The sequence below is a fragment of the Lycium ferocissimum genome, chromosome 1, assembly GCF_029784015.1.
Source record: "Lycium ferocissimum isolate CSIRO_LF1 chromosome 1, AGI_CSIRO_Lferr_CH_V1, whole genome shotgun sequence".
In the NCBI taxonomy this organism is placed as follows: domain Eukaryota; kingdom Viridiplantae; phylum Streptophyta; class Magnoliopsida; order Solanales; family Solanaceae; genus Lycium; species Lycium ferocissimum.
Window position 1 is genome coordinate 73,605,085 of NC_081342.1, and position 24,573 is coordinate 73,629,657.

The window sequence follows — 24,573 nt, forward strand, 5'->3', positions numbered from 1 at the left end:
AAGTCAAACATGTGAAAATTCTTTATCGTATTAACTAACAGAGTTGCAGATATTCAAAATTATCATGATGGTCTTATTAAGAGTTGGGGCTAAGCCGCTAAGGTGGTGCATCACATCCTCAATTGTTCACTTGTTAATTAAGAGAGCATATTCCTGAGTTAGAAAATCGAAGTTGTCCCGTGCAACTTAATTAATTAGAAATGAGTAATGTTACCGTTATTAATTTCAGGATTGGTATCCTAATTTCCTGGTATATTATCCTAATTTCCTGGTATATTCGTCATGCAAAATTAGGTATTGGTGAAGACTGAAGAGTTAATGAGAATTAAATAGTTGAACGAAACACAGCCAAAATCGACAAGAATCCTATGATAGATTGAGTGGACAAAGAAATAATTAATTAATCTATATATATAAAAAAGGAGAGGTACAAGCAATGTGGTTAAGCCAAGTGGCAAGCTAAAAACAAGCCACTTGGCAATTTTAAGACAAAAGTTAATGAGAATTAGGACAAAGTTAATAAAAATTGTAACACAAGTGTTCAATTGATAATGGTGAGATAAAGTTTCAAATTTGAACGAGAAGATAAATTCATTGAATTAGATTTGGTTAAATTTGAATTTGAATTCTGTATATGTGATCTAAACGTAATGGATTGCTTTGTCATTTTATATTCAAAAATGAAGAATTCAAATCTTAAACGTACAATCATTTTCCTTTCATTGGTATCATCCAAATTTGCTATAAAAAAATTAAAAAAAAAAAAAAAAGTTAAACCATATTTATCCGCATTTTTTCAAGCTTTGTTAAGAAAGATTTATTTCTTGAACCAAGTTTCACATTTAATTAAAATATAATTGAAAGATAACAATGTATTAGACTTATCCTTAACAATGTCGTAATATTTTAATTATCTTTTAATAATGTTTTAATTAAATGTAAAATTTGTATATATGTACATAAATTGAGAGGTGTTAGCAATATGCTCAGGCCAAGTGACAAGCTAATAACAAGCCACTTGGCAATTTTAAAACAATATCCATTACATTATGTTATAAAAACTCATTTGAATGAAAAGAAGCTTTGTTTAGTGCACGAATAGTGTAACTTTACATATTTGTCGTTGCAATTTAATTATTTGCTGTAATTTTTTACTTATTGGAAACATCTAAAGAAAGTTTTATATATGATTTTTACCTCTTAATGATGAACTATAATTGATTATATTGATTTTATTTGTACAGAAGTACTAGATGTAGCTATATAATTAAGACGCTCAAAATTAGTTAAGTGAAAATATAATATCAATATAGTTTCCAGACATCCAATTGAAAGCAATAAGATTTCGTCAAATGAGTAATACCTTTTAGATTAGTGTAAAATATTTGAAATGTAAAACAAAAAATAGCATATGAATCGGATCTGTTATTATAATGAACGAAAATGAGTTGTTTGTAAACGGATAAGTTTGATCTCCAATTTTTAATTGCTCCTTTTTATAATAATTTCTTTTGTATGATTATTTAGATAGATATATCATTGTAGGATAAGGATAAATGGAATCTCCTAATAAGGATAAATGAGATCTCCTATCTTTCAAATGTGCATTTTCTTTTAAAAAATATCTATTCTTAACAATTTATTAGTAACTGATAAAATTTTCGAATTTGAATGTAAAAGAAATTTGATTTGGAGTGAAGTTCTAACTTCTTAACCTCTTATATATATATAGACATCCAATGACACATAAATTAACATTAGATTTTTTTCTCTGTGAGTTACTCCCCAGTCCCGGGTATGACAATTTCTTTATTCTCTAAGAGTGATACTCCTTCCACTGCCACCTTGCCTTCTTTAATTATTTTGGGAAAGTAGTAGCAGTGTATTTTCTTGCTGTTTCATTGTCTTGGCTTTTAACTTGCATGCATTTTTTTCTTTATTAATTTATTATTGTAATAAGTGAGCAATTTTCTAAACATTATTAATGGAATTATTTGTTTTGCTAGGTGTGAGCTTCTTTAATAAAGAACGCAGAAGAAGGTGGCTTGGATGTAATTGAAACCTATCCATGTATTCTAGAATGCACGTAAGCCATTTCATCACCAAATGTGCCTTGCACAAATATATGAATGTTTTTAGAATTCAAAACTCATTATCATTTACAACACATCTTTTGTAGGAATTAAATCTCGCCTATAAAATTTATTCTGTACCTTATTCATTTTAGCTTTGTTACGTTTCTCGATCTTATTAGTATTTGTTTTTGTTTTTTGACTTTTAATTTGTCTCTAAAATTAAAGTTGCGTACTTCAAGAACACTTTGTGTTGCAAAACAAATTAGCCTCGGTGGTTTAAAGCATTAATCTACTCAAGATAATAAATCCATCGAATAAACATCATGATGGAGTTGACAATATTGCTTCCGGGTTTTTGGATGGATTAATTGTGACTGGTGAGTAGGATAGTTTCACAGTATTTATAGAGGATTTTTGTTTTGATTCACTCATGTTGAGGTTTAAAAAAAAGAGAGACAGAGAGAGAAGAAATTAAGGGTTCAAACGATAGGTACATTGAGTAGCAAAGAAAGTGGTAGAAAATTTTAGAAGGTGGTTGTGTGAATGGAATAGGAAAAGATTAGAGCTTGATAGGAAATTAAAGGAGCAGTTGAATGAGTTCTATTAATCGTGCAAATATTGAAGAACATTAAGGAGGTGCTTGGATCTTGCTTGATAAGATGGTTAGGAAGAATCCTGAACTAATTTTGATGAGTTCTTGTGTTTGAACTAGATTGAATTATTAATCCTTATGATTCAGGATAAAATATGCCATTTTTTGAATTATAGGTAAAATACTAAATGGAAAAATCTACCATTAAAGTCATAGTAGGCACACAATAATGTATAAGGGGAGGAAAATAGAGATAGTGTTAGACATGAGACTAATTGTACTTTGAATTAATTGAAAATAAATAAAGTAAATAAATATAATACCAAAAGAATTTTAGCAATAGAATAAAAGTGTTAAAAATAAATTGAATGAGTAAGAAAAAATCATATTTACTTAAAGTCGCAAGACGATGTAACAATATTAAGTAAAGAATAGGGCAATAACGACAAATAAGGACAAAGGGCCCGCGGGGGGCGGGGGGGGGGGATCTTAAAAAAAAAAAAAACATTTTAAAGATAAATTATAAAGCTTATTTAAATTTGAGATAAGAAGGTTTTTTTGAATTATGATAAGTTTAAATGAATGAATTCCAAGCAAGTCATTAAGCAAGATTTAAAATAAATTTCTAACATTGTCAGTTTAATAATAAAATTAAAACACAACATACTATGTTGAAAATAGAATAGAAAGAAATATCAAATTGCTAATGGTGAGTACTACTAAAATAACAATTATCAAAATTAATGCTAAAATAAATTCATGAAAGGCTTGACCAATACTAATTAGTATTAGAATAATAATAATAATAGAAAATTTATTAAGCCTAAGTTCTAGATCTATGCACTTATAAAGGTATGTTATTTTATTCTTTAGAAAAAACAAAATACTGAAGGGTCCAAAAAAGGATAAACTAAGATTTAAATAAATATAAGCCATTTTCAGTAACTAATAAAGTGAACATATGATGTATTAGTCTCTACTAAATAAGACATGATTTTCGTTATAAATATGAGTATATGCGTAACTTTAAAACATAGTACATGCAATGGCACAATTATGTTAATCATTATACAACTTATAAATCGAGTTTATTGACTATAAACAGGGGTTGGGTGTGTTTGAGAGAGGGGGGGGGGGTGGGGAGATAATATTTTAAACTAATTTTAGAATATAATTAAGTAATTAAATAATATGCAAATAATTATTCATATGTCATTTATATACCACATAATAGACGGGAAAGAGGGTGGGGGTTACATATGAATTTTGAACTAATTTTGAAAATATAATGAAGTAATTAAATAATACATAAATAATCATTCATATGTCATTTAATTTTGACGAGAAAATTCTTCATATTGTATAATACAACGAAAATAAAATCTCAACAAACAAAGTTAAAAACCAAAAAATTTCAATAATGAAACGCAATCAATGAACACGGAAAACATCAAAATATAGAAATTTAAATAACTTAAATTTAAACTGAAATAAAAGAGAAGAGGACTCATTTGTTTATGGCGTGTAAAGCGAAAAAAAATTTAATAGATTTACGATAAAACATTAAAATAACTTCTACATTCATATCTTGATTGAACTCAAAGTCATAGTTTAGTTTAAATATTTATTTCGACTACAGTTAGAAATCCTAAATGCAGAAAAGAAATCCTAAATGGAGAAAAGAATTCCAATAGAAAAAAAGAAAGAGGGTAGATATAATTATTCATAATTGAAGAGATGTGAACAATAGAATAAATATTCAAAAATAAAAAGGTTCATGAGCAGACAATATATATATATATATATATATATATATATATATGTGTGTGTAGTTCATCAAAATTTATATTATTAATTTAATAACTTAAAATAGTAAACAATGTAATAAAAAATATACAGAACATAAAAGTTATTTGATAGTTAGTTATATGATTCATTGTCTTTATTTTCATATAGATTTGATTATTGGGGGGTGGGGGGAGCGGGGAGGGGGTGGGGGATACATTTCATTGAGAAACAATATGGTAGTTAAGCTTTTTAAGGTGTTGTGAACTAACATTTTCGAACAGAAAATATCGCAATCTAAAATGCTTAAGAATAATATTCTTTAATGCCTTCCGCGCATCGCGCGGGTACGAATACTAGTTCCGTACTAAAAGAGACAGTCTTCTCCAGCACGCCCTTAGGAAGATAAAAGGCTTAATTAAGTATGATCATGTTGCTAATCTCTAAAGTTAGAAAATATTGTACTCAAGTAGTTAATTGTAATGACTAACCATGATTAAGCAAGTGAAAATGCATCCATTAGATGACTATAGTGCCTAAACACTAATTAAATTTGGACGGAGCAATTCGAGGAAAGAGAAAAAGAGATTTGAATGGTAAAGTGTTTCAATAAAGTACTTTATATGTAGAGTTTAAGTTTTATAAGTAAATAATTTATTATTCAATAAGATTATCAAAAAGATATCTACAAGTAAGCCTATTTTAAAATATAAAATTTTAAATTTTAAAAATTAGATATATTGCTCAAACTCTTGTATATTGTATAAACTTGGATAACTAGAAAACGTTAGAATAGTATCTCACACCTTAAAAATTGGGCGAATATCTTGAATCCAATAACTTTACTGTTATAAGCTCATCTTTGACTTATAAATAATCTAATTAAGTAAAAAATAAAAAGTTTAAAGTTAAATTATTTTAAATATAAAAAGATATAACTCTTTTAATAACTAAGAAAAAAAATATCACACGAAAAAAATAGAATATGAAAAAAAAAAGTCCAAAAACCACGCGAAAAAGCCAAGCCTTTGATGCGCATGCACGAACGTAATGATAAGAAAGGAATCTGTACGACTCTACATCTGCTAATATATTAAAGCCAAAACTCTCTGCGAGTATTAAGGCTCAACAATAAATATTACTGCTAAAGTAAATTAGTAGTAGTAGCTGAAAATGGAAAATATAATTTTTACTTCATCAACTACTTCACAGCCAAACACACTTCAAAAACTCCTTCAATATATAATCCATAGTCGTCAAGAATGGTGGGTTTATTCCATCTTCTGGAAAGCATCCAAAGATGTCAATAACCATCTTATCTTCTCTTGGGGCGATGGCCATTTTCGTGGAACTAAAGACACAGCTTCCGCGAAAACAGGCCATGGCCAGTATCATCAGCATCAGAAGAAATTTGGCTTTGATGTAATTGATGATACTAATAATGATAATGTTACAGATTCAGAGTGGTTTTATATGTTATCTATGCCACAGTGTTTCGTGGCTGAGGATGAACTAGTAGTACGAGCTTATACCTCGGCTAGCTCACACGTGTGGCTGGCTAGTTATTATGAATTGCAGCTTTATAATTGCGAGAGAGCTAAAGAAGCTGATTTGCATGGAATTCGTACGATTGTGTGTATTGCTACTCCTAGTGGTGTTGTTGAATTGGGTTCTTCTGATGTTATTCAAGAAAATTGGGAATTTGTTCAGCTCATTAGGTCTCTATTTGGATCAAACAATAACGTGAATACGACTTCTCATCCGCCCATCAATCAAGGTATTTCCAGCTTTGATTTTATTTCTGTTGAATTGTGTGATTGTTTCTTGTACTCCCTTCTTTTCAATTTGTGATATAGTTTGAATCGAAATGAAATTTAAGAAAGAATTAAGTTTTTTGAAGCTTGTAACATTAAACATAACATATGTGCAGTTATAAAAGTTGAGAACTTGTTCAGCTCATTAGGTCTCTATTTGGATCATATAATAACATGAATTAGACTACTCATCTACCCATCACCCAAATATATATTTGGAGCCTTAATTTGGTTTATGTTGAATCGTGTGACTATTCATCTGAAAGTGTCTAAACATATGCCTCTTCAGTGAGTCTGATTCTTAAAATACACAATTTCTTCTAAAGGCTTAATTTGTTAAAAAAAATATACTTCTAGTTAATTATATTGCGGCTCACTGCCTCAACATGTCTTTTCATGTGTTCACCTGTTTCTTTTTCATGGCTAAACATGTAGAAATAATTTTTTTGTTTTTGTTTCCATTCTTTTTGGGTGGCAGTGAGGTTAGAGAAAAGATCTCTTATCAGCTCTAATACCATGTTGAATTATGCAATCATAGTTTCATCTACGAATTCAAACTGTTAGATAGTGCTTAATTTTTATTATTTAATTACATGATGACTGAGCAGTAACATCGGGAGATCACCAGAAGGTTGGAAAACGTGGATCACCTTGGCAAGAATCAGATGTTATAAAGCAAGAAATGGTTATAGGAAACCTAATATCAGATTCTGGCAATTCCGATTTCGAGAGCGAGTCCTCACCTATCAACAATGTTGTCAATCGGTCACGAAAGCGGGGAAAGAAGGGTGATTCAAGCAGTACATTAATAACAAGTCGAGAAACAACGATGGAAATTCACGTGGAGGCCGAGAGAAAAAGAAGGGAAAAATTGAACCATCGATTCTATGCTCTACGAAGCGTTGTTCCGTATGTGTCCAAAATGGACAAAGCTTCATTGCTAGCAGACGCAGTTACTTATATCAATGAGCTCAAATCTAAAATCGAAGATCTAGAATCCAAATTAATCGAGCCCCAGAAAAAACCTATAATTATGGAGCAACACGATTCTTATAGTGTGTCTTCTGTTGTAACTGATCGAGCTAACAATAATAAGTCATTATTTTCGAGCAGCTTTAACGGGGCACAAAATGGGATGGAAATTGAGGTGAAAATTATAGGATCGGAAGCCATGATTAGGGTTCAGTCTTTGGATGTGAATCATCCGTGTGCGAGATTGATGAACGTGATGAAAGAGCTGGAGTTTCAGATTTACCATGCAAGTGTTTCCAGTGTTAAAGACTTGATGCTTCAAGATATCGTGATTAGGGTTCCTGATGAGTTATCAAATGAAGCAGCCCTAAAATCCACCATAGTGACAATATTAAGTGTTGCTGAGAATTAGTAGTAAGCATATATTACTGCATACTGACTTGCTATCTATAGTATACCTATGATTATCCGTGTAATTCAATAATCAGGGACTCGTGTTAATTCCTTGATTCGTGTGTTTTCGTATTTTCATTTCCCTAGCTAGTAGTTGTGGATGTAATATAGATCATATGCAGTAAGTTCATTAATTAAGGGAACTTCTTTATGCAGGATATATATATATAAAATTGCAGCACATACACCCCGTGGCATGCCTCATTGATCAGGAAATCTATTTATCTTTTTCTCTCTTTTTTTGCCCTTTTTCATTTTTAAAATGATCAAAAATGTGTTCCACTAAAAATATTGGGTATTCTAATATAAGAAAATTGAGGGGTAAATTAAACTTTTTTTAAAAGAATTTGGACACACCTAGCTAGCGTTTATTTCACGCTGGAGCAAATACGAGACGTTTGTTAACAATAAGAATATGAATGAGCCAAAAAATATAAGAAATTGAACAATACGGAATGGTACATGTCCAAATTAGTTCCTCTATCTCTTTCATTTAATCATTCTTTGGTACTAAAATAGGTATGGGCAAATGTACATAGAAGGCAGTGGGTAGGTGCACCCCTTGCGTCCGACTAACCCAATCATTTAGGGAAATATTTTTAGAATAAATTTATGTTAAGTTCAAATTCATCTTTGCAAAGAGTTTTGTATGTAATAATACTGGTTCTGATTTAAAATTCCGAATTCACTTTATGTATAGGGAGCGACCCATCTAACCCCTCAATTAATGTGTAATGAACGTTATTAGAAATAATTATAGCAGAACAATTCCCAGTGTTACTAGAAAATCACCAAGTTCATTGAATGATTTTGACGCATTATGATACGAAAAAAAAAAAAAAAAAAAGGAGCAGCCCACATGAATCATATGCTTTTAACAGCTAAATCCGAACTTTTTTGTGTTCCCTTACATGATACAGTACTATCTGGATAGCTGACAGCGCTGATTCTTATACTTTGCTTAATTAGTAGGATTAATTATTAGGTTAATGAACGTGCTAGACTTAATCTAGCCAAGACCAAAAAAATGATCTTGGACAAAGGCCACTTTTACTTTTACCTTCAATATTTTATTTAGTTGTATAGTTTAATCGACCAGACTTTTTCTTTTCATCTGAATCCGTCGGTGTCACTCACTAGATTTTCAGATATACTTTAACTTTAATAAATCCTTTTTTTTAAATGAATTTCTAAAGGCAATTAATAGACTAAATTGCACACATGCAAGTTACATTCCCACAGTGTGCTTACACGTGTCGTCACGTACATAAATTTTTAATTTGTAATTGTGGTTAATTAATATGAATTTTAACATTATTAAATTCCTTAACATAATAGTTTATATGATTTCTTATAGATACTATGTGTGACTAAGTTTCAATCGAATTCCCAAGAGAGTGATCTTTTTTAAACCCTCAAATTTCTGAACGTAGAAATAAATAACAGCTTCTATCGATCTATGCTGACGGTTTACGTTCTATTAGTGAGACAGCTAAAAAAACGGAAAGTAGAGAATCTGTTTTTATTTTTTTATCTTTTTTTATTTTTTTAATTATTTAAAAAAAAAAAAAGTTACTAGTGGCTTCTACTAATGTAAATGTTTGAAAAGGATATACTTTGTTACAGTATTCTAACATGCATTACTCAATATTGATGGGACCGAGACAGAGAATATGCAAAATTCAACGAATTATATACACATAGTGGGCAAGCAAAGAAAGTGAGTTCGCAACTGATAACGCGTAAAATGATAATTAAATTGTCTGGCCATCTCATCTAATAATAAAAAATATAAATTTTTTTGAGATATATTAAAAAGAAAAATACGTGTCATATGGAATAGAAAAAATACTTTATTTTGTTTAATCATATTTCTTATATTCCCTCACGTACGGATTAATAAAGGACTATTTTAGAACACTAGGAATATTTTATTCTGAATTAAAACATAAGAAACTTCAGAGTTATAGAATCAATCAATGCGGAATAATAAAGGACTATTTTAGAACACTAGAAATATTTCATTCTGAATTAAAACATAAAAAACTTCAAAGTTATAGAATCAATCAATGGAAAAACTGGTTAAGACAGCATTATCAGTACAATTTATTCTTTATCTATTAACTAACAGTAGAGTTGCAGATATTCGAAATTATCATGATGGTCCTATCAAGAGTTGGGGCTAAGGTTGTGCATCACATCCTCAATTGTTCACTTGTTAATTAAGACAACATAAAATGGAAGTTGGCCCCACGCAACTTAATTAGAAATGAGTCACGTTACACGTTATTAATTTCAGATTTGGTATTCTAATTTCCTGGTATATTCGTCATGCAAAATTGGGGATTGGTGAAGACTGCAGAGTTAATGAGAATTAATTAGTTGAACGAAACATAGCCAATAGTTGAACAAAACATAGCCAAAATCGACAAGAATCCTATATGATAGATTTAGTGGACTAAGAAATAATTAATTAATTCCGTACTAAAAGAGACACTCTTCTCCAGCACGCCATCATGTTGCTAATCTCTAAAGTTAGAAAATATTGTAATCAAATAGTTACTTGTAATGACTAACCGTGATTAAGCAAGTGAAAATGCATCCATTAGATGACTATAGTGCCTAAAACACTAATTAAATTTGGACGGAGCAATTCGACGAAAGAGAAAGAGAGATTTGAATAGTAAAGTATTTCAATAAAGTACTTTATATGTAGAGTTTAAGTTTTATAAGTAAATAATTTATTATTCTATCAGATTATCAAAAAAAATATCTACAAGTATGCATATTTTAAAATATAAAATATCAAATTTTAAAAATTAGATATGTTGCACAAACTCTTGTATATTGTATAAAACTTAGATAACTAGAAAACGTTAGAATAGTGTTTTAAATCTTAAAAATTGAGCGAGTATCTTGAATCCAATAACTTTACTGTTATAAGCTCATCTTTGACTAAGTCAAGGCAGGTGCATGTATAAACACATACCCCTTTTTTTTTGGAGAGTACTCTCTACCATATATGTGTGAAATCATTTATTCCTCGTTTGGCTCTCTTTTGTTGTTTGAGGAGATTCAGTTTTATGTTCCCCTCCTTCGTGTATTCACTTTCTGGATATTTACTTACAGAATAGGGGTCTATATGTCAAATTCTCCACACGTAGGTGGATTGAACAAAAAAAATTCAATACCTTTTTTTTTCCGTCTTCCATTTGATGTGACTTTATCATTAAGAAAATTGAACCTTTTTTTGGTATTTGACATTTTTTGTTTTACCTTATTAGATGATATATTTTTATAATCATAGAGTATTATTAGCATGATTAAAATTTATGTTTCAAGAATACTTTTGGTGTTAGTCAAAATATTCTTTTATCTTTTAAACTTCGTCCTCAATTAAATATTGCCATATACTCCATCTGCCCCCCGCCCAACCCAACCCAACCCAATTTATGTGAGGCGTTTGAATGAACGATAATTTAAGAAAAAATGATCTTTTTTAAAAAACTTGAGGTCTATAACATGTCACAAATATTTGTGTGATTATAAATCATCTAATTAAGCAAAAAATAAAAAATTTAAAGTTAAATTATTTTAAATATAATAAAAAGATATCACTTTTTAAGGACGAAGTAAAAAAATATCACACGAAAAAATAGAATATAAACTTGGAAAAGGAAGGGGGGGGGGGGGGGGGGGGAAGAAGTACAGAAACCACGTGAAAATGGTGCCAAAATGGAACATGCACGAACGTATTGTGTGAAAGGGATCTCTACCTCTGCTAATATATTAAAGCCAAAACTCTCTGCGAGGATTAAGGCTCAACAATAATCTCTCTCTCTTCATCAAATATTACTACTAAAATAAATTAGTAGTAGCAGCTGAAAATGGAAAATATACTTTTTACTTCATCAACTACTTCACAGCCAAACACACTTCAAAAACTCCTTGAATATATAATCCATAGTCGTCAAGAATGGTGGGTTTATTCCATCTTCTGGAAAGCATCCAAAGATGTCAATAACCGTCTTATCTTCTCTTGGGGCGATGGCCATTTTCGTGGAACTAAAGACACAGCTTCGGCAAAAACAGGCCATCGCCAGTATCATCAGCATCAGAAGAAATTTGGCTTCGATGTAATTGATGATACTAATAATGTAACGGATTCAGAGTGGTTCTATATGCTATCTATGCCACAGTGTTTTGTGGCTGAGGATGAACTCGTAGTACGAGCTTATACCTCGGCCAGCTCACATGTGTGGCTGGCTAGTTATTATGAATTGCAGCTTTATAATTGTGAGAGAGCTAAAGAAGCTGATTTGCAAGGAATTCGTACGATTGTGTGTATTGCTACTCCTAGTGGTGTTGTTGAATTGGGTTCTTCTGATGTTATTCAAGAAAATTGGGAATTTGTTCAGCTCATAAGGTCTCTATTTGGATCAAACAGTAACGTGAATGCGACTTCTCATTTACCCATCAATCAAGGTATTTCCAGCTTTGATTCTACTTTTGTTGAATTGTGTGATTGTTTCATGTACTCCCTTCTTTTCAATTTGTGATATAGTTTGAATCGAAATGAAATTTAAGAAAGAAATTTAGTTTTTTGAAGCTTGTAACATTAAACATAACATATGTGCAGTTATAAAAGTTGAGAACTTGTTCAGCTCATTAGGTCTCTATTTGGATCATATAATAACATGAATACGACTACTCATCTCAACCAAGTATATATTTGGAGCCTTAATTTGGTTTATGTTGAATCATGTGACTACTCATCTGACAGTGTCTAAACATATGTCTCTTCAGTGAGTCTGATTCTTAAAATACACAATTTCTTCTAAAAGCTTAATTTGTTAAAGAAAGTATACTTCTAGTTAATTATATTGCAGCTCAATGCCTCAACATGTCTTTTCATATGTTCACCTGATTCTTTTTCAGTAGAATTAAATTTTTTGTTTTTGTTTTTGTTCTTTTTGGGTGGGAGCGAGGTTAGAGAAAAGACCTCTTATCCCCTCTAATACCATGTTGAATTATGCAATCATAGTTTCATCTAAAAATTCAAACTGTTAGATAGTGCTTAATTTTAATTATTTAATTACATTATGACTCAGAAGTAACATCAGGAGATCATCAGAAGTTTGGAAAACGTGGATCACCTTGGCAAGATGCAGATGTTATAAAGCAAGAAATGGTTATCGGAAACCTGATATCAGAATCTGGCAGTTCCGATTTCGAGAACGAGTCCTCACCTATCAACAATGTTGTCAATCGGTCACGAAAGCGGGGAAAGAAGGGTGATTCAAGCAGTACAATAATAACAAGTCGAGAAACAACGATGGAAATTCACGTGGAGGCCGAGAGAAAAAGAAGGGAAAAATTGAACCATCGATTCTACGCTCTACGAAGCGTTGTTCCGTATGTGTCCAAAATGGACAAAGCTTCATTGCTAGCAGACGCAGTTACTTATATCAATGAACTCAAATCTAAAATCGAAGATCTAGAATCCAAATTAATCGAGCCCCAGAAAAAACCTACAACTATTGAGCAACACGATTCCTATAGTGCGTCTTCTGTTGTAACTGATCAAGTTAATAATAATAAGTCATTATTTTCGAGCAGCATTAACGGGGCACAAAATGGGATGGAAATTGAGGTGAAAATTATAGGATCGGAAGCCATGATTAGGGTTCAGTCTTTGGATATTAATTATCCGTGTGCGAGATTGATGAACGTGATGAGAGAGCTAGAGTTTCAGATTCATCATGCAAGTGTTTCCAGTGTTAAAGACTTGATGCTTCAAGATATCGTGATTAGGGTTCCTGATGAGTTATCAAATGAAGAAGCCCTAAAATCCACTATAGTGACAATATTAAGTGTTGCTGAGAATTAGTACTAAGCATATATTACTGCATGCTGGCTTGCTATCTATAGTATACATATGATTATCCGTGTAATTCAATAATCAGGGACTCGAGTTAATTCCTTGATTCGTGTGTTTTCGTATTTTCATCTCCCTAGCTAGCAGTTGTGGATGTAATATAGATCATATGTACTAAGTTCATTAATTAAGGGAACTTCTTTCTGGAGGATCTATATATATATATATATAATTGCAGGACATAGGCCCAGTGACGTGGTATGTCTTATTGATCAGAAAATCTATTTATTCTTTTCCCTCTTTTTTGCCCTTTTTCATTTTTAAAATGATTTAAAATGTGTTCCGCTAAAGAATATTGGGTATTCTAACAGACGAGTAAATATGTCAAAAGGTCATTTAACTATGAGAAATTATATAGCAAAGTCATTGAACTTTGTTTTGTATCAATAGAGTCACTCAACTTAGGCCTTTTATCTTATAAAATCACTCAACCAAATTTGTCATGAAAAAACTCCACTTTGCTCCCTTAACATTTTGGGTTTGGGAAATAAGACCCTCTTCACATTATGAAGGGGGTAATAAACTCCCTTAATCTTAAATCAATGACTAGAAATGAATTGGATTATTGTATATATTTTTAAAACACAAGTAACTGCTAGTACTTACTTTGGGAAAATCTGTTAACTTTGAAGTATGGCGTGTTACAAGGTATTATTGGTGGCTAGCTATGATAATAACCAAAGTTTACTACTAAGATGGGGAAAATGATATGCCTAATGTTCTTTTAAATATGGCTGAAGGGATGTTACTTAGTCCACCAAGGTTCTATTTACCTGACGATGAAAATACTATTGCCTACTAGAACTTATGGAATTATACCTAATTTGCTATATCTACGAGCAACTTAAAAAAATAGGTTCTACTAATTATGAAAGAGAGTTTAAAATAATCATGATTTTTTAATAAGAATTTGAATATGTAAATTATTATTATGTGTGTATTTGCATGCAGTTCTTTTATTACTTCTAAAGGGTTTTGTTCTTAAGAAGTACAGTGCTATTCTTGAAAATTTGGTTCAAAGGAAGCAATAATTCTAACTCATTTCTAGCCATTGATTTAAGATCAAAGGAGTTTATTATCCCATTCAAAATGTGAAGGGGATATTATTTCTCAAACCCAAAATGTTAAGGGGACAAAGTACAGTTTTTTTTAATAAGATATTTAGTTGAGTGATTTTATAAGAGAAAAGCTCTAAGTTGAGTGATTTTATTGATATAAAACAAAGTTCAATGACTTTGCTACATAATTTTTTATAGTTGAGTGACATTTTGAGATATTTACTCTCTAACAGACGCCTCTTTTCCTAAACAAATAGAACCGATTCTTAATACCCTGCGTTAAAAACACCGGTTCCTCCACTACGACACTGATTCTTTAAATCTCTAAACTTTCTTTCATTCCCTTCCCTCTATTCCTTCGTTCTCTATCTTTTTTATCTACGGTGCTCTTTGTTCAATTCTGCCTAAATTCTTCAGTTCATCTACTAAACTCTACATTCTTTAATCATTGTCGCTTTCATGGTGCCTGTTTTCGTTAATTCCGTTTTGATGTTTTTATTGCAGTCCGTCTTTGAATTACTCCTTCACTGTTAACAACGCAGACAACATGAACACAAACACTTACCAACATTCTTAAAAGTAAATTTGTAGAGAATATATATCACCTACAACGTTGTTCATCGAGCACAATAGACATAACTTTCGTGGACTTCATATCTTGATGCAGGCAGCAGTTCGTCCATGCATCTTCTCTCAAATGCAAGTTCGGCGATAAGAGCAATCTCAAACAATAAACCCGGCTGTGCACAGAGAAAAAGTTGGGCATCGTTCGGAGTGAGATTCTCCGGCGAGATTGATGAAGTTTTAACATTGCATTGTGTGAATGGATGATGAGATAAATCGGAGAAATACAGAGAGTAATAAGATGATTGATAAATTAGGTGGAGACATTGTACGAAGGAATCTAACAGTAAAAGAGAGGGATTACTCATTCATTATTAACCGTGTTGAAAATGTGAACACAAGGTCTTACCAACTTAATTATTCTGAAAAGCGAATTTGTTGTGTGGATTGTTTGCCAGGAGATGAAAACGAATAAAGTCGAAGAACTTACTCCATGAATATATTTTCAAAACTTCAACGAGGTATGAAAGAATAAGTTGTCTGATCACTTATTGTCCGTTGTAGTTTTATTTGCTCCATTATGATGTGTTTTGCCTTCATTGGTTGTTTGAAATTTATACAAAGCATAAACGTAACTTGTACGATGATCAGATCTTATAGAGTTCAAGTTAAATTTAAACTGATTAATATAATTCTCCATATGCATGTTTATATCTTCATAATACAACTTATCATTCATATAGGATTTTTGCAATGGAAAAATATTAGATCATGTGTACATCAAATATCTTCATGATTATGTAAACAATCATTTATCTTGAACTAAATGTAAAAGCTAAAACACCATCTAATAGGGATTAGAAGAAGTATGTACTAAATCACTACTGATGCTCTAGCGATTGAAATTCAGCCAAAAAAATCCTTCTTCAAAATGGGTGATGCTATAACGTGACCTCAGTAGTTATCTGTTGGATGAAATAATGTGGGGTGAAGTGAGGCAGCTGTCTTGATATGGTTTCCATCTTGAAGGACTACGAGCCTTGTGCTGGACAGACACATGATTTATGTTGGCAGAGATCAATTATAATTAATATGTCATTAATCCATTGTAATAGTCATGGTAGAAAAACGAAGAAATATTTAATAACTTCCCCCGTCTCAATTTATGTGCCACCTTTCGAATTTCGAGATTCAAACAAGCCTTTTTGGACCGTAATGTTTTCATATATGTTTTAAATATTTTGAATATTCAATTATTGTGACTTATACGTAGTACTTTTTACGTAGTTACCAAATATGTAAATTTTATTTTAAAAATTTAAAGATTCCATGCCTGAGTTCACGGTCAAAATTAAACTGTTTGACTCTCGAAATTCGAATTGTGCCACATAAATTATGACAAAGGGAGTAGTAATTAGTTTCCTTTTATCAAAATTATAACATAATATAATTTTCCATACTCTATTTTTTTTTATAATCGGGCGAAGCGTGGGTAAATTTACTAGTTTTACTTTATAATTGTAGAAATAACTTTAAGAAAGGAGTATACTTGGGATAGATCCAGAATTTAAGTTCTAATCCATCTTTTAAGGTTTTTAGTATTGAACCCATTATGTTTTTAAAATCATTAGTTCACATCTACTATTTGTTAATAAATTCTAGTGGATTTTTATACATAAATTTTAGCTCTCCATAAAAATTACTCCATCCGTTCCATTTCAAGTATATTACTTTCCTTTTTGGGTTGTCCCTAAAAGAGTGTCTATTTCTATATTTAGTAAGTTGACAATTCAAACATTCAACATGAGAAGGGAGTACTGGATTCAGAAGATTACACACATCTTTAAATTAAAACCACAACATTCAAAAGATATTTTAGTACATTACACACATCTTTAAATTAGGACCACAAGATTCAAAAGTCTCTCTTTATTTCTTAAACTCCATGCTTAGTCAAACTTAGACACTTAAATTTTGCAGGAAGGGAGTACTGGATTCAGATGAAACCGATTGTTATTTCATTCGCCTCCGAGTACACCTCTCTTCCCTTTGTCTATGTTCAACAGAAATTAAACTTAGTATTTCTTTATACCAAAATTAATTTTTTTAGCATAAAGTTATCTAATAATCCACGGTTTTATTATAAGAATGAAGTGAGTAGACAACATAGTTAATGGACCAAAGATTAATCAATCTACAAAATAGGAGACGGAATACAAGTGGATATTAACAATAGTACTTTGGTCGCTTCTTTATAGAGGAAAAACATTTTCCCATCCCATTACAGAGTTGTGGTAATACTAGTACAAGAATATCCGAGCTTCGTGGTCCCATTAACCAAAAAAAAAAAAAAATGATAACAAAAGAACTGTAAACTAGCCCAATAAAGCTTCATTATATCCAAATTAATTTTGCTTCATGGGATAGCATTTTTAACTTATGGTGGAAAGAAAAGGAGGAATTTTAACTTGTGGAATATTTCAACTTGTGGAATTATTTTTCCAAATTTCCTCAAGTTCCCTAGCAAATGCTTGTTGTCTTCCTACAACGATGGTGATATGATCTTTGTTCTTGACAACCTTAACACGAGCACGAGGAATTCTGGACTGTACGTTGTAGCTGCATTCGACAGGTATAAGCTCGTCGTCTTCACCGTGAAACACCGTGACATCGCATTTTAAATGGTTTTTCACCATATCTAGGTATCCTTCTATTTTTCCAGCAGTACCACAAATGATGTTGTGTAGTGTATGCCATGCTGCATTGTGTGTGTGGCAGCAGAATCCCTCTACTAAGTATGTTCTTATCCTGCATGTTGGTAATTAACATCGATCATTCTCATGATATAAGTAAACAATAAATTTAAAAAGGTAACTCGGTGCACGAAGTATTTCGTGTTTAAGTAGAATATATCGTTAAGGATGTTGTGTCTGTTACTACAGGTTTCTTAGAATAAATCGTTATTTAGTTGTAATTCAAAAGCAATCTAATATTTGATTTACTAGAACATTCAGTTTCTTAGTTGTAAGAGGAGCCTGATTTACTAGTCTGTTTATGTGACTATTTAAAGCAAATAAGTCTACTACTTTGTTTATGCGGCTATTTAAAGCCCTGTGGTGAATATGAAGTTTATGAGACAAACTTCCATTCATGCTTTCAACCTTGTTGCTTGCATTTTTGAATAAAAAAACCAGAACAATCATTGGAAAGGTTGCACATCATGAGGGTGTGCAATTGATTCAATTGCTCGAATCCGTAACCTATAGGTCACATAGAAGAGAATATTTTCGTTGCCCCCAAAGACTGGTTCATAAGTAAACGAAAAACGATATAGAAAAAATGGAGATTGATTAAGGTTCTTTTTTCTTAAAAATAGATCCGAAAGAAAAATGATGATAGGAGAAAATTAACTTGGTTTCTGTCTGCAAATATAGATGAAACAAAAAAGAGTCTAAATTTTATGAATCCGGCTCCTCTCCATTTCTCTTTTCTCCATTTTCCCAAGTTCTTGCTTGGATTAATGACAGATGTTATGATCTAGAATTAATGGTCTAGATTTAACTAACTAAAATAAAACTCTAACCATAGTTAGAATAATTAATTACTTTCATATATTTGCTCCCAAAATATATTTTTACAATCTCATAATTCCAGATTTGCCGTATATCTTTCCTAAATATATTAAAAACTTTTTTTTCTTTCCTTGAGTAAACTTTTGCCATGCCTGAAATATTTTTACGTCTATCCTTACATTTATTTTTCTAATTGAATTTGAAAGGGACACAACTCCTGTAAGGCGATAGGGTAATAGAAAGTTGAGTGCTTAAATTTAATTTGCTCGTACTACTAAAAATATGTTAGGCCAGACTTTTTATTTTTTATTTGGCAAATATTGTTTTATAAAGTTCTTTAATTATGTCATCATAATTCATCGGTTGGATCTTCGAATGAGAAGGTGAGTATATACCTATGAGATAGGCTTCAATATTGAGGGATAGAAAAAAAATTAGCAAAAAATAACAATGATTCATGACAAAAATTTATTCATGCCAAGAAAGAAAAGTTTTAATATATTTAGAAAAAATACAATGTAGATTTAGAATTGTGGAATTGTAAAAATATATTTTGGGAGCAAATATTTGGAAGTAATTAATTATTCTAACTGTGATCAGACTTTTTACTTTAGTTAATTAAATCTAGGCCATTAATTTTAGACTATGATATGTGTCATTAATCCAAGCAAGAACTTGGGAAAAATGGAGAGAAGAGAAATTAAGAGGAGCCGGATCCAAATTTTATATACTTGTGCATATAAAAGATATCTACCCAGGTAATTACAGGTACTTTCTACTCCCTTCATCCCAATTTAAGTGTTTTAGTTTAAGAAATAAAAAGAACCATTTTAATCTTGTGTTTTTAAATTAAAGATGTGAGTAATGTACTAAAATGTCTTTTGATTCTTGCTATTTTAAACTTACAGGTAGAATGGTTGAAATGTTAACTTACTAAATATGGAAAGAGACACTTTTTTTGACACATACCGAAAAGAAAAGTATGACACGGACGGATGGAGTAATAAGAAACATTGGTTGGTAATTAGTTGGTAATAATAAGTAACTATCCTATTATAATAAAATTACACCGACAGTGCAAATCCATCACAAAAAATGGATTGAGCCGAATTCAAATGGTACAAACAACTTCAATGTAATTGTAATTTCGCTCCGGTACGATATTATTTGGTTCAACGGTCAAGAACCACTTGGCTGACAATTTATACGGACTAATTCATCACAGAGAATGAATGCTAAAACGACCAAGCACAAATCTACCATTAAATCTGAGAAAGGACGAATTTTGCTTTATCCTAATCTTAAATAATCTAACTACCTGGCATGAATGACATAATAAAATGTTTGACCAAGTAAAACGGGTGGCCATGCCCAAAAAAGAGGAGAACAAAAACAGAAAAAGGGCGTTGAGCAGTAGATGCAGTTGGTGGGGGCATTATTTGGTTTAAGCAACCCCCATTATATCATATTTTTTTTGGCCTATACATTTATTACAGTGATGGATAAAGTTATGAAGGAGGTCGTTGTGTGTTGCATCCTAATTTAATGTAAAGATTTGGTGTTAGGTTGTTTAAATAAAGTCATAATATATTGGTAGCTGATAAGAAAAAAGAAGCTACATATAAGATGTATATATGTATTCTTAACAGTGATGTCCTTTACTGAAAACAAATAATATAATATGACCATGTTTACTACCTTCACACAAAGCTTGGAGATCGAAGCACACGGCAAAAATTGTAGGCATTGGTGACATAAATACTCAAAAAAATGTGGTAATACATAGTGAATTTCAAGATAAGTATATAAGGTGGTGGACCATGTGTAATTTCATTCTAGAAAGAAATTATTGGATGCGCAAACGAAGTCCATATTAATAGTTGAAAAGAAAAATAAAGCTACATACAAGGTGTAAGAATACAGTGATACCTTTTATGGAAATTGTAGTGTGCATGATAATATTCATTTTAAGTCAAGCTCGCGTGATTTTTCTTAGAGAATCTCATGTCGTTAATTTCCTCAAAAAGCCTAAACACTCTTCCAAGTAATTTTGCTAGTTAGTATTAGCAACGGACATCAAATGCTAAATTCCTCCTGTGGTCCATAGCCGTATACTAAGGAATGACATGGACATTAACGACACATGAAATTTCTAACGGTAGTTTGGACAATCAAACCTAATTCATTTAGAGACTTTGACAAGACAAAGGGAGAACAAAATATATAGTTAGTGTTGGTAGGAAAAATGAGCATAATATAAACACACACACACACACACATACCTGTTTCTGGTGAGGAGTTTGGTGAGAAATTCCCACAAACGATGGTTCTTGCAGATGAGTAGGCAAATTGTTCGACTAACGTGCTCATACCAACATGCTATCGACGCTCCAAATGCAATCGCTGGCCATACTCGTCTTGGCGCTATTCTCCTCATCATATACTGCGTCGCTTGTTCTCCCTTCGGTGTTGGAAAATATGGCTGTCATTTTGTTTCATTCAGGTCATCAGAAGGAAAAATGACATCAATTAATAAAGACAGACGTGAACTTTATCATGGCAATAATTAGGAAAACAAAGATCATTTTTGCTCATGTACTATTAGAAATTGAGTAATTGGTAACAATTATAGGGCCTATGAGTTCTAAATTCTAAAGTGAAATCATGTGTTAGTAACTCACTTCTAAATTTAAATTTTGTAGATATTTAGGGATTTTTCTTAATACAAATATGGGTTCGAGCTAAAACTATTTAATCATTAACCAGATATCGACTTCTCTAGCTCCCGGCCCAAATTTCCCCCACGTCAAAAATGTGTCTCAATTTTGTCCTAACCCCTTCTCCAACCAGAAGTAATTTTAAACTATAGTCAAAAGTTGAGGAGAAATTTGATTTTTCTCGAAGAATTTGGTCATGTGAAGTCTACCTATATCACTAAATAGGTCTTTTTACCTTTCCTGTGGAGCTCGGTTAATACCAAAAGTGTAACGGATAAAAAAAATTGAACCACTTCAAATAGTACAAGGACGAGTTTGGACCATTTCTTACCGGTGCAAGTAAAGTGAGGGATTTAACTAAGCCAGGGTGTTTTACAGCGAGTGCCAGCGCCAAGATACAGCCCAATGAATGTGCCACAATGTGGAAAGATTTGACCTTGTATGGCTCTAACACTGATTTTTCAATCATGTCTAGATGCTCCCTTAAGGTGTATAGTGATTCATTTGGCTTTGGACTTCTTCCAAATCCTAGCAGATCCACCGCAAATAATCGATACTTTGATTTTGTAGCCTTTGTAAAGTTTGGAAACAGAGTCTCTGTCCAAAATTCTGATGATGATATGAACCCATGTATGAAGATCACATTTTCTTGCACGTTCTCTGTATTTTTTTTGTAACACAAATATAAGGCGTTAAACTAAAAACAAAAAAGTATATACTAGGAGTACTACCACTAATTTAATAGCATTAATCATAAGGATTATCTAACTAAATTTCTCGTTATATTTCCTCAAATTACTACTCTCTCCGTCCCAATTTATGTGACACTTTTCACTTTTCGATAGTTAATTTAACTAAATTTTTAAGCTAAATTAGTTTAGATTAACTCAATATTTTAACATTAAAAATTTATATATTTGAAAACTACATGAAGAGTACTATAAGTTGCAACGTTTCTCATATCAATTTGGTGAAAAAATACATCTTAAAATATTGGTAAAAGTTCATGCAGTTTGATTCTCGGGTAGCGAAAAGTGCCACATAAATTGGGACAGGAGGAGTATCTTTTATCTCTCCTAATACTTTTTACATCATTTATTATAGTAAGAATAGATTTTGGGGAAAAAGATTAATTAACACTTTCTTGATTTTCTAAAGCGACAGACTCTGGACCAAACTGATTTGGCTAAAACGACACTTATTTCGGATGGGAGGAGTAAGAGAGAAGAGTAGTTTTATTGTCATACCTTTGGCACCATCAACATGGACAAAAAGTGTATCTTTGCAAGAGGAGCTCCAAGAATTACAAGTTTTACAATCACAATCCGACCATCTTGGAATAGGATGAGATTTTTGGCCACCAATTTTGCCTTGCAGCATTTCCACAATGGTAGAGTTTACGGTGAAAGTGGAGCGCATATTTCCCTTTCTCACAGTTGTGGCATTCTCCAATTTGAGCTTTTTGAGCTCGTTCACGGTGGATTTTGACACTTCAGACACTAGCGAGGATCGCGTGTAGAGTGTGTCTGATATTTCTTCTAGCTGCAGTTTTTTGCAGCTGGAAGAAGCAGTCAGACACATAATCTTGGACTCGGAGACCAAGATTGTGCCATTGCTCGTTATGGCTTGTTTAGCCGACGAGCAATAACAAGGCTTCCACTCTGCCTCGACTATAAAATCGATTACTTTGTAAGTGTAACAGAGCAAAAAATCAAGAACGTCGAGGACTGTGAACACGAGGAAGCTGATGACTTCATTCAATATTCTGCCTGCCATTGTGAATGTTGACTTGGCCTTTTCCATAATCGACATATTGATTTGTCTAAAAGAGTGAAATGAGGTGGGAAGATTGTGTTTTTCCCCTGCTTTGGTATATCACAAAAACTATGTCAAAGCTACAAGTGGCATTAGATGTTGAAAAACAGCTAATGACGCAATATTATTTTACTTTCTTCGTGTTCGTTATAAATGAAGACGAAGAAGGATGGGTGTTGAGAGATTATAACAAAAAGGGTTATGGAAAATGGAATACATATACAAATGACGACACGATGTTCTTGGGTTTGATTTTATTGGAGGAATAACGTGTGGGGTTGGCTTGTTCTCTATTTCAAAATCTGGTGGGAGGAGAAGAAGGGATAGATAAATATAGACACGTAAACAGAAGAGTGAACTTTTATTGTTACATTAAAAACGTTTGCTGGACTAAGAAAACTAAGTTTGGTGGTGGTTGAACCTCTGAGTAAATAAAATTACAATCTTCTGCAAGTAATGAGAAATGCAACCACTAAGACAGGTATAACCACATCCTTAGATCAATGCTTAAAAAGGAGAGACAATTCTTGTTAATTGGTAACTTGTATATACCGTTAATACTTTTAAAAGAGTTTTAATTTATGCACTCACAATATATACATTTTTTGCATATATATTATATATTAACACAGTATTTGGTTTTCCTTTGGTGTTTTAATGCACTTTGAGGCCCCAATTAATAGTTTCGTGTTGGAAGTCCCGCTTGGAAGGTGAAGCGATCTCTACCAATGACGACCGACTCCATTTCTGAGGCTTGAATCCGAAATATCGTGATTATTATCATGTTAAGTTGACCTATAGGAACATGTAAGTACTCTTTATAGCAAGTCTGATATATTAGCTTGAAGAGTAATTATGAAGTGTTGGTCTATTAAACTGGTTAAGTTCTTTGTAGTATTGTTACTGTATACGTACACTCCTACTTAGAAATTCATGCTGGAAACTTGGAATCTTGTTAGTTAGATGGACTGACGTAAAGCGTTTCTAGAAAAATTCATTCCAATAGCTGTAATAAAGATTAACTTATGAGCTTAGCTTATCCATCTAAATACTCACATTTTAACTAAGGGAACACTAAATCACCATGAAATATGTATTATAGTATACACTTGACATTTGACAAGTTGGAGAATAAAGCATAAAGCTATTGTTAGGAAACAACGTATATAAAGGTTAATTGAGACTACTGATCCCATTCGATGCCTAACAATAAGATTT

At 31.9% G+C, this 24,573-nt stretch overlaps 3 protein-coding genes across 3 annotated transcripts; 2 read left to right on the top strand and 1 right to left on the bottom strand.

The window, feature by feature from the left end:
* Positions 1 to 5,625: 5,625 nt before the first annotated feature.
* LOC132031449 (transcription factor MYC2-like) lies at positions 5,626 to 7,858 on the top strand. Its single transcript, XM_059421426.1, has 2 exons — positions 5,626 to 6,229; positions 6,875 to 7,858. The coding sequence occupies exons 1-2, from the start codon at positions 5,626 to 5,628 to the stop codon at positions 7,648 to 7,650; spliced, it is 1,380 nt and encodes a 459-aa protein (XP_059277409.1). The 3' UTR covers positions 7,651 to 7,858.
* Positions 7,859 to 11,578: 3,720 nt separating this feature from the next.
* On the top strand, positions 11,579 to 13,643 carry LOC132067669 (transcription factor MYC1-like). Its single transcript, XM_059460967.1, has 2 exons — positions 11,579 to 12,176; positions 12,803 to 13,643. The coding sequence occupies exons 1-2, from the start codon at positions 11,579 to 11,581 to the stop codon at positions 13,579 to 13,581; spliced, it is 1,377 nt and encodes a 458-aa protein (XP_059316950.1). The 3' UTR covers positions 13,582 to 13,643.
* A 3,827-nt stretch (positions 13,644 to 17,470) lies between these two features.
* Positions 17,471 to 23,662, bottom strand: LOC132060388 (probable lysophospholipase BODYGUARD 3). Its single transcript, XM_059453430.1, has 4 exons — positions 22,788 to 23,662; positions 21,872 to 22,200; positions 21,106 to 21,305; positions 17,471 to 18,059 (listed from the first exon to the last, which is right to left on the bottom strand). Exons 1-4 carry the CDS (start codon positions 23,350 to 23,352, stop codon positions 17,732 to 17,734), a joined length of 1,422 nt encoding a protein of 473 aa, XP_059309413.1. The 5' UTR covers positions 23,353 to 23,662; the 3' UTR covers positions 17,471 to 17,731.
* Positions 23,663 to 24,573: the final 911 nt, after the last annotated feature.